The 15044-nt window shown below is 45.8% G+C and overlaps 1 protein-coding gene across 1 annotated transcript; it reads left to right on the top strand.

The window, feature by feature from the left end:
- Positions 1 to 4803: 4803 nt before the first annotated feature.
- On the top strand, positions 4804 to 11960 carry stc2a (stanniocalcin 2a). The gene is made up of 4 exons (XM_012832134.3): positions 4804 to 5450; positions 8062 to 8204; positions 8951 to 9162; positions 10916 to 11960. The coding sequence occupies exons 1-4, from the start codon at positions 5312 to 5314 to the stop codon at positions 11292 to 11294; spliced, it is 873 nt and encodes a 290-aa protein (XP_012687588.2). The 5' UTR covers positions 4804 to 5311; the 3' UTR covers positions 11295 to 11960.
- Positions 11961 to 15044: the final 3084 nt, after the last annotated feature.

Raw genomic sequence — 15044 nt, forward strand, 5'->3', positions numbered from 1 at the left:
GGGGTGGGGGGGGGGTGGAAGGAGGGTGGCTTGGCTGTTGTAATCTGCCAGCTCTGCGCAGCATAAAATCACATGGTAAAAACAAAAACAAATGGATAAATGAATAAACATGAATTTGGTTTAAAAGGGTGGGTGAGAGGCTCAATAATAGCACATTGTTCTGGGCAAAAAAATAAAGGTCTGAGGCACTTTTTCTTTCATCATCTTTGGACTGAAAAATGAGAAAAGTAATTGAGAGGGAAAAAACCCAACTCTGGCTCATTGTGCGAGGCAGCATTTACACGAGTCAGGTACATTAACAGACGCCTGGGTCCAGAGGCCTTATGGGAAATGTCTGTGCCACGCGACTGCCCACCCGTGCGAGTAGGATTCCGTCTGTACACACACACACATACACACACACCCAAATGCAGCTTTGGGCCTTGCAAACAAGCAAACACACAAAAAAAAAACTTGGGCTATATTTTGCTATTCCTTGACTGTGTGATCTCCAGGGCCAGTGTTCCTGGAAGAAGTCCTCTCTGGTGACTGCCTTCCTTACATATTTTTATGGTCATTCCTCCACTTGCACACATTCACACACCCACACTAACATGGTCTCTCTCTCTCTCACACACACACACATGCACACACGCACACACACACACACACACACACACACACACTAACACTCTCTCTCTCTCTCTCACACACACACACACACACACACACACACATTCACACACCCACTCTCTCTCTCACACACACAAACACACATGCACACACTCACACACACTAACACTCTCTCTCTCATTCACACACCCACACCTACACTCTCTCTCTATCTCCCTCTCTCACACACACACACACACACACACACACACACACACACACACACACACACACTTACTCTCTCTCTCTCACACACACACACACACACATGCACACACACACACTAACTCTCTGTCTCTCTTTCTCACACACACATACATGCACACACACACAAACACACACTAACTCTCTCTCTCTCTCACACACACACACACACACACACACACACACACACACACACACACACACACACACATATTATCCACCCCCTCCCCCTTAGCCCCATACCAGCCCTCTATCGTATATCCTCGACCCCTTCTCTCTCCCTCGCACTCTTGGCTTCCTCCACGCTCTCCATTTCAGCTGGAGTTCGCTTGGAATTCCACATTGATATGCCCTCATGTAGTGCGAGAGTCTTGGGATATCTGAGATGTCAGCCAGGTCTCCTTACTCCTACACTGCACACAGCAGATGTTCCCTCATCAATAGTGGCCAGCCCAGGCTGTGGGTCAAGCTCGTCTGATTTCACCCCCCCCCCCCCCTTTTCCCCCCAGTCATGCCTTTACTCCCATAAGACTGGCATTTAACCTCACTGCCAAAACAGTATTACATGAGAGACAGCTTTTCCAGCTGTGTGAGTCTGACAGAGAGGTAAAATGTCAGATATGCCCCTATTGAGAAAAGAAGGTATTGTTATGAGACAGGAACATGTGCAGTGAGGGGGTCCAGCTAGATCACGGGTTTGACAAGTTTCATATCCTAGATTAAAGGAACAATTTATATTGTCACTGTATCTATGGAACATTTTGTTACATTTTTATGAGCATCAAAAATTCGAAATGTATCTTTAATAAAATATTGGCTAACTTGTTATTTTCTTCACATAATTATGAACATGAGTAAAACCACATGCACATCGCTTAAGACTCTTCTTCTCCTAATATTGGGTCATGGACGCTTTCACGTAACTAAATGAAATAGTAGGCCTATCTATGAAACAGACTTGGATTGTCATTGGTTTCCTGTAGAAGCTTGTAGGCCAAAAACCTGGCAAAACTTGTTTGATGAAGGATTCTTTATCTGAAACAACTTCTTGGCTGTAATAGCGAGGAACATCAAACTTATGTGGACTTGTACCTCTCTTTAATTATATCTACATCTCAGAACAAACGGCCGTGTTTACAGATGCTTCTGCCGTTTGATTATTCGGAGGCATCTGATAATAACACGTTCAGAGCAGCACGTGCGAGTCGAATGCATCTCTCCACTAAATTATATGATAGCGTTGGTCAGCCTTCGCGTCGTGTCTGGAAGCTTTGTAACCAATGTAAATGTCACATTGAAACGGCATTAAAAATAAATGTATCATTATGTTCGGTAATTGCACATTCCAAACTGGCACGGTGTACTCACTCTCGCCCGCTAGTTCTCTCAGACGAGCGTAAAGATCTCTTGAACACTAAATATACGGGTATCTCATCAGCGATTTTTGGAGCTCCAGAACTCTGTGGTAACACGCATCATTACAAGCTTGCGGTAAACCAGGTCGCCGTGATTGGCTAGTGCCTAGGCAACTTCACTGTCATTGGCCAGATCCGAGGGTGTGTCCGCAGCTAGGCTGGCTCTTTTACAGACGTCGATTCAGTTAAAGCACAAATACAGGACAGTCCAATATGGTCCAGGCTGCGTGGTGGGTTGGCTCCAGAGCAGAAAACCAACCGGAGCAATCGTTCACGTTTTTGCCATTTTCCCACCCCCTCCCCTACTATTTATTTATGTGCCTACTGGTCGAAGACTCTAAAGGTAAATCGTGATTTCATTATCTTGGTGCAGGCAATCTGTGTCAACACGCAGTGAACGACCCAGCCCACTAAAGTCAGTATGCGTGAAATCCTGTCCTCTAATTGTTCCTGGAAAGCAATAAATACTAGGGCAAATCACTAAAAACGATCACGTATTCATTTTGTCGTTAATGGTGGGGTCGTGTCGGAAGCAAATTCTGAACTGAATAATTTCCAATACTCTGAGGCACGAGAGTGCGTGGTGAACAAATATTTGTCTACAACCGCACCAGGAGCACTCGAGGCTATTTTTGGTCTCTCTCTCACAATCGGCCACACGAGATCTACCACGTCCAATTAACGTTTTTTGTTTTCAGTAGTTCCAGAAGATCTGCAACTCATTGAGCCCCAATTCTCACATGCGGTCAATGTCGCATGATTCGTTCCGTTCAGTTAGGAGTGGTTTAAATCAATATCTAATCAAACCACACTTCTGGCGAAAGGAAATTATTTATGGTTGTTTACCTTTTAGTCCTCCAAAGAGGTTTGGATCTTTCTTGTAAAACTGGATGCATTTGCCAGAAACCGTCCCAGGAGAATTGCGCAGCTGGTCATAAGACTCCTTTACATGCTGCAGTTGTGATACAAAAACAAGTGTTGTAGCATATTGTTGGCAGCTTTGTGACATTGTACAACTAGCACAACACAATCAGACTACTCAGTTAGAGCATACTATACAGTATCTTTATTCTATGATGCATAAATAAAACGAATTTTTTGGGGGTGATGCTCCATTCCAAATTGCTTGTTTCCCTGCTTACAATGTCACCCATAGCCACTTTTTTGGAGTCTGTCTGTCTATAGCATAGCTTTAAGTTAGGTCACATCCACATACATTTTAAACCTCTTAGTTGGACTCCAAATTCCATCCCTCGTCAATGAAAGTGTGTGTGTGTGTTCTGCTCTGACAGTCAGATGTGGACACATGCCATTTAATTTGTGTTTGTGTTTGTGTGTGTGTGTGTGTGTGTGTGGCTTTCCATGAATTCAGCAGCTGTCCGTAGGGGGTGGTTAGTGAATGATGCAATCCCTGCCAGCCATTAACAGGCATTGGCCTCTTTTCCGTGCAGTCTGGACTTGGCTTATACCATAACCACACAACACAATCGGGGGGCACCAAGGCCCGTCTCAATCTACATCTGTGCTAAATGGCCATGGGTGAGCACAGTCATCAATATTTCACTATTTTTGGGCCATGGCATTTCATACATCTCGACAGTCAGGACTGATGTGTGAGTGCAGTGGTGCTCTGCCTAAAAAGTGCGTCCATTACAAATCGCTAGTTATTTAGTCGTTACATTTTTCCCCCCTGAAGACATCAGATACATTTAAGATCTTAGGTCATTTTGGGATTGTTTACACAAAGCATATATAACAGGCCAGCTCCTATAGTGCAGTTGCCTCATAAATGTTTTTTTTCTGAGTAGCTTCTGAATGTAGGACTCAAATGAGAGGATGCAGACATCTGTGCTGTATTAATAAAGTCTTGCTTACTTACTTGATTTGGCTGAAATATAGACCCTAATTACAATTCAAGGTAATCATGTCAACAATAGGCCGAAAATGTTTTCTACCGAATTACAACGAAATCCCCACAGCCAGTCAACATATGTAATATATCAACTAGTAAATGTTGAATTTTTTTTCAGATGTCCTTGTCGAGCTTTGCAAGGATACATCAAAAGGTAAGACTTGAGTATAGGTCTCCCCCTCTGTCTTCTCTGCTCTCTGCCTCAGTCTTTTCTTCGTGTTTTCCAACAATGCAACTTCACCCGTTTTGTGCAAACCATGTTCAAAGTGCATGTGGAAAGACCTATACTTACCGTTGTGCTTTCCTTGGAGAGGATTAAGTGTACTTTCCAGCCTTGCCCCAGACAATGGATTTCCAGTGCAATATCTGTCATTCCTGTGTTATGGTTCACCCCCCCCCCCCCCCTCTCCGTCTCAAAACTGACTGATAAGAGTCTCATGAAATGCTCTTTCCTCCCTGTGCAGCCAAGTGTATTTATCTTTTCTCACAGTACATACATTATATTGTGTGATTTGGGGAATAGGTTATGCGTCAAGCAATATTGTTGGAGTCAAGTCGGCAAGCACTACTTCAGGGATACACCAATTTGTCTGTGAACTAAATTGCTCATTACCTGTGTAACTATAAAAAAATGTATCTATATAAAGTAATTTGTTATATTTAAGGCTTTTCGAAATCAGGTATGTAAACAGTTATACATCAGGAATGTATGTCAACAAAGATCAGATTGCTACCATGTAGCCGTTGAATTTTTGTCATACTGGAGATAGTTCACAGCAAACACTTGTAGAGTAAATAGCCACCCACTTATACACACTTTACAAGTTTAGTAAATGGCAAGTAGGGACAACTTTCGCCGCAGACACTCCCCTCAAACTTGGACGTGGATGTCTGTGTCTCTGATTGGTTGGGAAGCACGACTGACAACACCTGCTTAACTCCTTCATCAAAATTGACACCCGGGCTCCGGGAAATATAGCTAGCATCCATTCCTCTTCCACGCTCACTCCCCGCGTCACCCCGAGCAGCGGTTACAACACAGGAACCAGAAAATCCCAGGGGTTACCGCTCCATTTAAATATAGACTTACAGCAACAATATCCAGATCTAATTGTGGGTCACTGTAGATATGTTGGTCAAATGTGCAGTAGCGCTATTGGTTTTTTTAGTCTTTGAACAAGTAGTGGGGACGGATAATATCGATTTTCATGACAATCCGCCAGAAAAACCGGCCAGCCAGAAAGGACGGCTCTCCTTACAGAATACAGGTAAGACGCAAAGACATCTGGAGCGATCTGAGAGGAAGCTAGGATTATAATAATGTCATACATGTCGTTGATAAACCCGCCAGCTACCGGACGCCTCGTGCAGGCACGTGTAGTCTCTCCGTGGCAGTAAATTAAACCTGACTGACGTGTTCGCTTGCTGTTTTTTTTATTTTTTCAAAAATAGCGGAAAAGAAAGGTGGCAAAAAAATCCACATCTTCTTGTGCACGACACTACGTTTTCCGATTATGAAGAAAGTGGATATCTTGTAAATATACTGAGACAGAAATTCAATATCTTAGTAAACTATTAATAGAACGGCACAAGGTAGGTAATGATAGGTAATGTATACGGTCGCACTTCTTTCTGTGTGTGCGTGCATTTGCTTGTATGTGTGCGGTTGCGTGCGAAGGCTAGTGTGCATACATTTAAAAGGGATTTTTAAAAGAATCACTTTGCCTTTGATAACTGTCCTGTAGCCATCCCCCCGTATATTAAAATTGAGAAAAAACACACGATTTGTGGGTCATCGGTAGACAAACGCAAATTAAAAAGTCTAACTTTTTCTCATTCTGAGGGTGTAGGACTGCAAGCACAGCGGGGATTGATATGATGCAATGGCCTTATACGTTGCAGAGGCTATTTCAATAGATTAGATCCCATTCCTGGAGTTACAGCCTTTTATGCGACCCGACAATAATGGCCTTTATTCCTAAGTATTTTGCTAGGTCACATATCAGCAATGAATTGCCTGCTAAGAATTTAACCGGTAGTAGACTGTGCGATGGACGTGTCTGGTCACCTGGGGAGTCTTGTCTTCCTTGCTGCAGGACAGAGACAGTTCCTCAGCAGGTTTGCATGGTAGGATATCTCAGATGGTCACACTAGTGTGTAGCTGTACACACGTTGCGGCCAGGTCGTCCGATCCAAGCACATTCCCGCACACATGCCAACACAAGCAGTGAAGAGAGCGACTCACTTTTCCTGCGCGCACCAAACTTGAGCTTTGAGGCTCAGCCCGCAGTTTCAGTGTTAACATCAAGGATTTTTAAACTCTGCAGAATCGGTAGTTGATATGAAGTCAGTGCCCATTGTGTCAGCTGGCAAAAGGGATTTATGCATGCTTTTCACATGTTAAATACCACTCTCAACATTAGGAGCTTGAGGGGGGCCATCGCATCAAAAGTGGTAAAGTTAATGTTGCTTTTGTTCCACAACGGCAGTCCTTCATACGTATTGTGAAGTACCATACAACCAACCGATAGTCTCCTAAACCCGAGCTTTCTGTGAGTAAAATTACGAGGGATACGTGACTTACAGCCACCAGCGATGGCTTCTACGTGGTAAGTTTTATTACTCTTGGTTCTGGGGAGACAATGAAGTTCTTCTCTTAGAATAGCGAAGAATTAAAATGTACCGAGAAGTTATAATAAAGAGATGCATTTGGTCATTGTATCACTACATACCCGCAAACTTTCGCATAATAAAGTTAAATTCTTTATAATGTTTATATTTCCTGTTCGGCATAGCATTGTGGAGCCATTAACATTTAAAAAAAAATCTGTTGTGTCATCCACTGCGAGAGTGCAGAAGAATTCAGCAGTCAGGGGCTAACTTAACTGCACACACACATACTGTGCACATCAACATGTGCAGTGATCAAGCGCTTCATGGCCAAATGGGGAAAAGGGTAACATAGTGGTATGCTAACATAGGAAACCACTTCTCTATGGTGCTCCAATATCAAGTTCACATGTTGACCATAAATCCTTCGTGTGAGTCTAAACTTTGACCCCCCTGATCCACCCTCTCACCGCAGGTAGTAAAATAAAACAAACACAAAAAGAAAAGAGGGAGACTATTTTTAAAGAAGCTATTTTTATTATACGTACTCTTCCAGAGTTTCAGATAGACAAGGATGTGTGACCTATATCTGTTTAACATGCGCCCCCTCGGCTCACAGCGGAGTGTTCCCCGGCGCTTTTATTTCCCCGGTGTCATTGAAATTCTCACACCACGAGCGCCTGACACATCATACGTAATAAAGCGCCACCTCTCACGTCGGCGCTCACATTTATCCCCATCAAGAATCTGAAGGTATCTGCAATGCACCACCATGTGTTTTTATATTGGGCATTGCAGAAAGGCTGGCGCAGAGTGACAACCTCATACATTCTTATCTCCAACTAAGCTGCCCTGCCTCGCGTTGTGGTTGCAGTTTGGGGTTGGTGCCTTGAAGGGAGCACACGTTGTGATTCGTGCTGCATATGACTTGTGTTGCAGAAATACTTTAATTTATAAAAGGGGTCCAGTTGAGGGTGTCATATTCCACACACCAAGCTGTCTTATCTCCTTAAAGATGTGCAGCTGGGTGGATGATTATGTGTGTACGTGCGTATGAGGAGGGGGGGGGGGGGGGGGGGGGGGGGGGGGCGGGTATTGAGAGAAAGCCAGGTTGTGTTGTTGCTTCCTGCACTACAGTTGCAGGTGAATCCTGTGCGATCTACGAAATCGCTTTCAAGTCAGGAAACAGTTCTATTACCTGAGGTCACAGCACTATCTCTCTCTTTCCTTTTTCTTTCTTTTTTTCTTTCTCTGTCTCATCCTCTGCAGCTGAGATCCAGCACTGTCTGGTGACTGCGGGCGATGTTGGCTGTGGCGTTTTCGAGTGTTTCGAGAACAACTCGTGCGAGATCCGCGGCCTGCAGGAGATCTGCATGACCTTCCTGCACAATGCCGGCAAGTTTGACTCACAGGTGAGTAGAGAGACAAAATGACACAAACACCACCGCCACCACCACCATCTCACCGTCCCTTTCTTCTTGCTCTGCTCTCCCCTAATCAACTCAAGACAACGCAAGCACCACCACCATCCCACAATCCCATTGTTCTCCCTGCCCCCTGCTCTCGTCCAGTCTCCCACGAAGTTCATGTCCCCCTCCACCTCACACCTCACGTCCACCCCCCTTGCCTCCCGCTCAGGATGTGTGACCCGGTCGGTTGTGTGGTTGCCAGCTGGCTCCCTGCCCTGGTGAGACTCCAGTTTCACGAGTCGCAGGTGGATTTGGGGCCGCTGCATTTTTTGGGGGTGGGAGGGGGGACGAGAGGCTTGCGCCATGTAACGGGAGGCCAGAGAGTGTCCTGGTATTGTCAGGTCATGACAGGACACTCATTCTGCCGTAAAAGTGTGTGTGCACCGACGTGAGTGTGTGTATGCTCCCAGTAGTAGAGCCTCCTTATTGGAGGAATAAAATCAGTCTTTGACCCTGGCCTTCCACTATGTGTTTCCTCCCTTCCTCTTTTGGGGTTCAATATCTTTTATGTTCTTTAAGGGGTCAGCATTGTTCACCCTGCCCTTATTCTGTGTGTTTCTCCAGTAAGACCTCAAGCTTCAGTTTTTGTTTCGATTTCATTTGTTTTTCATCATTCATTAATTCATATGCATGACGGTGGACTTACGTATGACTGGTTCGTGTATGTTCTCTCTCTCTCTCTCTCTTAGGGTAAATCCTTCATCAAGGATGCCCTGAAGTGCATGGCGCATGGCCTGCGCCACAGGTTCAGCTGCATCAGTCGCAAGTGCCTGGCCATCAAGGACATGGTGTTCCAGCTGCAGCGCGAGTGCTACATCGACCACAACCTCTGCTCGGCTGCCAAGGAGAACATCAACGTCATGGTGGAGATGATCCACTTCCAGGACCTGTTCCCCAAAGGGTGAGTGACAAGAGAAAGGGTCTCTGGGACTCCGAGAGGCGAGGAACATAAGAGGGGAGAGAGAATTAAGTTACGCGCAGGATCTGTGTTGACACGACCAGCCAGCCACAACACCTGTGGTAACACAGCCGGTAGTCAGCACAACTGCAGTAGACATTTAGTCGTTTCATTTAGCGGCTGCTTTTTTTTTTTTAAAGCACTTAAAGAGTTCGGGTAAGGTGAAGCGTTGCATCAGTCTGGGAGCATCCTGATATTGAACCGATGACCATTCTGTTGTTAATATGTTGCTAAACACCGTGCCACACGCACAAACACGCGAGACAAGCAAAACACATGCAACTGGCATGAATGTCTCTTGTCTGAATTTGTCCCCAAATTCAGTGTGTACATTTGACTCACTCTAAATACGGAAACATATGGACAGTCAGTTGAATGTTCAGAGATTACATAGCAGTGGTGATTATTTAAGGAACATTTTGGTAGTCAGAGGTAATTTTCCAGGCCAAATTTCCAACTCACAGTCCCCCTGCATCCAAAATGGACGGGCGTTTATGTATTTTTTTCACACCCACCCAAATGTTTGGATGAGAGCATTAGCGACGTGTTAGCGTTAGCGCAGCAGAACGTGGCTGCGGCGGCGGCCGCTGCGCGCGTCTCTGTGCTGCTTCATAAGAGCCCATTGTGCATGGCTGCGCCGTCGCCGAAGCGGTGACATCATTCTCTGTGGCACGGGGGCACCTTCTCTCCTTTCCTCGGGGGCGGTAAAGAGGTTTGCATTGGAGCACGCGCCGGCTTCAGAGCCTTATTATGGAGGGAGAGTGGCAAGAACAAGATGATGCATTGAGGGGCCGTTAAGACTCTCTGATGGAGATGCTGGAAGTGCAAGACTTTGCTGGTTGTACGTTGCTTTGCTTCGCTTTGCTGACCCCATGTCTGCTAAATGGTTCCTTGAAGGGCTCATATCAAGAACATATATCCCCTGTCAGTAAGGCTGAAGGAGTCTCACTGCACACATTGGATAGGTTTGCTTCAAATGATCATAGCTATGAGGATAGTGAGTTCTCATAATGGTGTGCACAGCGGGTATCCTGAAGATATGCAGGTGATTGGTGCACTCACACTCACAGACACACACACACTTTCTCTTTCTTCTCTATCTCTCTCTCTCTCTCACACACACACACACACACACACACACACACACTCTTGCTATCTCCCTCACACACACTCTCTCTCTTGCTTACTCCCATACACAAACACACACAGACACACAAACCTGATTTCATGTATCCTCCAGGTCCTTATTAGTGGTTTTAAAATCTCATTTTGGTTGCAGCCAGCACCCAGCTCCAGCAGGGCTGCCGCCTCACAGAAACAAGGGCTGGCCACTCCAGCCCTGCGCCCATAAAAGCCAATGAGGCTGAAAACTAGCCCAGAGGCCATGTGTGGCCCCTGGCCCCTCATGCCGCATGGGGCCTCTCTGAGAAGAAAATAGATTTCCAAGAGTTCCAAGATCCAAAAAGGACCTTTTTTTTAGGTGATTTGTTTTGTTGATTTGATGGTATGAACACAATGGGGAACCAAATGGAACTGCTAAGCCAGTGTATAGTGAGCTGCTATGACGAAGCATGGTGAAAATGACAACGTGTCTCTGCATAACTACAAAGCACCTTTAAGTTCTTCGTCTTCTTTTCCTTTTTTGTGCTTTAGAGTGTAGTAATGGTGTTACTGTGCACTCTGTCTCCCCCCTCAGGCCATATGTGGAACTGGTAAACATTCTCCTGAGCTGCGGCGAGGAAGTAAAGGAGGCCATCACGCGCAGCGTGAGGCTGCAGTGCGAGCAGAACTGGGGCGCCCTGTGCGAGAGCCTGACCCTGTGCTCCCCGCAGCCCAACGCCCCGGCCCCTGGGGCACCAGGGGGACCCCCAGATCGCCGCCCCGGCGCCACCGCCACCCTCCCCCTCCCCGTGCATCCCGACGTGGACAACCCCAAAATCTCCCGGCAAGAGAAGCCCAGCAAAGGGGGCTTCAACATGCACCCCAGGAGTCGCGGACAGGGATCCCGCCGCGTGAACCTCGAGGCCGGGGCGGCCGAGCAGGACGACCCTGAGGCCACAGACATCCGGAGGTGAAAGAGCAGGAGTCCAAAGTCCGGACCATGACGCCATCGTCCCTGTCCCCAGGACACACACAAACTGAGCATCAGGACAACAGATCTACCCCCTCACCCGAAACGACCCACCCCCTCCTGACACCTCTCGATCCACCCTCTCTCCTCCTCATCAACAGTCATTCCAGCACTCAGCGGCGTAGTTCCTTTTGTTACTTGTAGGCAGAAGAATAATTTTTTTTGTTTGTTTGTTTTTGTTGATATTATTATTATTAAATATTATAATAAGTATTATTATTACCACAGCTATAGCATCACAAATCATATTTAACGTATGGTTTATTCACATTTTTATTTATTTTATTCTTTATGCAATTTTTTTAAATATCAAAATGTACATATAAAACACATCTATATTTATATACGTGTATAAATATAGTCACCATAAGCAATACAGAGAAACTATATGTAATAAGGTGCATAGAATACTCCATTAATTACCAATAATTAGTTTCACTAGTACAACAACCACACTTTGGACTGTAGATATGTAACATACATTATTTGTGTTTTGTGTTTCAAAGTTGGAACATGTTGTTTGTATCATAATTCTAAATACTTGATTAAATACATGCTGTACAGGATTGAAGTGAAGACCTGGCACATAGGCAAGCGTCAGAGAAATAGCACAGACACAGCAAACAGTTCTGCATTTGTTAAAGGGCCTCCTTTTCCAGCCCCGACCCCCCTTCCCCATAGTGCGTCACACGGCAGTGCTCTGCTGCCTCTCGTCTTGTCTTAACAGGACAGATGACCCCTGTGTCATGGAAGCGTTTGTATAAAAAAAAACAGTGAACTTCAGGTGCCTATGTCTGCTCAAACCCTCTGAGCTGCTTCTGTCTGTGTCACTCTGAACTTGACTTAACCAAGGTGTGGTTTAAATAAGCTTGTGCGAGTGCTCCCAAACTTGGCAGCTGGTGGCGGGAACAACTGAGGCCCAGATTGGAGCCAGATCCACTGTACCCTCCACTGCTGTGCAGGAAAAGGATAACTCAGGCGCCATTCACACTGAGACGTTTTATTTTTTTTACTCTAAAATGCAAAGCGCGTCGCTAAAATTACGTCCGCGTGTGTGTTGTTGCTAGGACACATTATACTTGGCTAGACAACTTGCTACCTGGTATAGCAAAGACATGTAGCTAAGCAACGACCCATTGTTGAATAAAACACGACCGCAAAAGTTCAAACTATTTTTAACTTTTAGCGCCAGGTGCCTCGTGTCTTTTTCTGCTTGCGCCGCGCTCAAATAAACGCGAAGGTCGCGTTGCAACGGCCTAGCTTTACCCTAGCCGTGACGTTCCTTAGAGAAACAATTGAAATTGACACCTGGATGTGAAAAAAAGAAAGAAAGCATCTTGGTGTGAACGCCGCCTCAATTGGCCCCAACTGCAGTTGACTTTGGTATGGACCTGAATCAGTCCTGGGCCCAATCCACCCTGCGGTCCTCTGCTAGCTGTGGGGAGTATGAGAGGACACGTAATGTGAATGCATGCTACTTCCTAGCGGTGAGCCTACCTACTCCTTCCCTTGCTTGACTCATGGCAACTAAAACTCCTCTCTGCTTTGAGGACTGTTGGGAAGCTTGCCGTCCCTGTCAGATTGGTTTTTAGTGAATTAGAGTTGCGTGGCCGAACGGTCAACGATAATACCACTTAATTGTGTACAGTGAACAGTCATGCCCCACCCCCCACCCCCAACCCCCACCTCGCATTCCTAAACCAGCCCCCACCCCTAAAAAAGCATCAGTTTGCCATAGCTGAAGCGAATCGGTGTGCTGATGAGTGTGTGTGTGTGTGGATGTATGTGTGCGTGTGTGTGTGTGTGTGTGTGAGAGAGAGAGTGTGTGTGATGGAAAACAAGTAATCCGCACAATCTGGCCCACGATGCAGACAGCCACTGGCGTTTTCCAAGTCAAAAATTAGCATCAATCTCTCCAGCCGAGGCCCAAGCGGCTCAGGCATGCGCTTTTTTAAGCAGAGGCCCGGCCGCAGAAAAGCCATGCAGGCACCCAGGAACTGGGTTATGTTCGGCCCGGAGAGAGACTCAAGGACTGTTATTGAAAAATGGTTACATTTACCGAGGCCATTGCGGAATTCCTCTGGTGGGCAGCCAAGGGAAGGGTTTTTACGGAAGACAGAGACAGAGACATGACGACCCCCTCGCCTGGCCACTCACTCGACCGCCCACCCACATACCCCCCAATCTGTTAGAGAAGGGTAGGGGGTGGGGGTGGGGGTGGTGTCTGCTGGCTGCTCAAATGCTCCCTTTTAACTGCCAGAGAGCCATTTCGGTTAGTTCTCTTCCAGAATTGCCAATGAATGTCAGCGAAACATCTTTAAACACTTTTTTTCCTCCCCCGCCCCCTCTCATTTGGTCTATAAGTTACTGAATTGGTCTTTTCTACATCATATTTTCTCCATGTTTGGAGGCTTTGTTGTACTCATGGTAGAAGATGAGATATTAAGACATGTGACTGTTTGTTTGTCTGAGTGTAATTCGATTGAATCCCCTACATCATGTCAGATTCATGTTAAGCATTAAGCACTCATAGATCTGAGTTCACTATTTGGTTTTCAATGTGAATGACAAACAATTGTTAAAGAAAACTGCTTCAGTGTGGCCTAAAGCAGCAGTTTATTTTTTGTTTTCACTTTTTTGTATATTTTTTTATGTTACCTTTACGTGTGACTGTGTGCCTATATTCAGTCTATTAACCAATGTGTAAATACTGAATAAAAAGTTCTATTTATTTTGTTCAGTTGGATCAGTTTGAAAAAATCATGCTACACATGATCTAAAACATCAGTCTCCTGTTCTACCACAATACACCATTATACCCTATCCTTTCAAGGCCCTGTTCCTTCAGTCATTATATTTTATAAATGTCAATGAAGTGGTGCATTATTTATTAAATTCTCATTACCCTTCAAAAAGCCTTTGTGTTTGTCTCTTTTACACCTCTGACCAAGCAAGTCCTACTTCATCTTAATCTCATGTCAACATAAACACATCCCATAATGTACACCACAGTGATGATTACCAATTTCACATGGGGGGGGGGGCGGCTACACTCTGAGGAACCCTGAAATTGTCCTAATGAGACACAGCCAGTGGGGCTTCAGAACAGCGATAGCGGTCTGGCAGAGATCTGTTGGGTCCGTTAGGGTCCACATCCAGGCCAGGTCCGAATCAGAACCAGTTCCTCTCAGAGCAGTGCGGTCAGTCTGAAGGAGACGGGAACGCAAAAAAAAAAAACATGAAAACAACAACAAGCAACTTTGCAACCCGACTCAAGGTCCCTGGCCAGAGCACCTGTCCAGCTGGAGTCCATGCTGGACCAGTGGCTGACCAGTTCAGGCCCAGAATTACATGCCTCTGAAGGAAGTGTTTTCTCTCTGTGTCTCTGTGGAAGACAAGGGGGGAAAAAGATGGGGGGAAAAAAGCAAAAGCATGCTTTCACCCTGGTTGGCTCATGACTATATGCTCCTTGCCCTAGAATGTGTGCTGCCCGGTCCATGCCTGATCAGGTCTGACATTTAGATTCCATATGGGGAGTGATATCTCTGGGTCTGGAAGCGGTAGAAGAGATAGAACAAATAGATGCATGCTTCAAGCATGGCTGTGTCCGACTCCAAGCTCCAAGCCCCATTAGAATGCATCCACTGAATTTGAGCCAGTTCCGTCCTAGAATGTGTCCTGCTGGGTCCACGTC

This window comes from Clupea harengus, chromosome 20 (assembly GCF_900700415.2).
Source record: "Clupea harengus chromosome 20, Ch_v2.0.2, whole genome shotgun sequence".
Taxonomy (NCBI): domain Eukaryota; kingdom Metazoa; phylum Chordata; class Actinopteri; order Clupeiformes; family Clupeidae; genus Clupea; species Clupea harengus.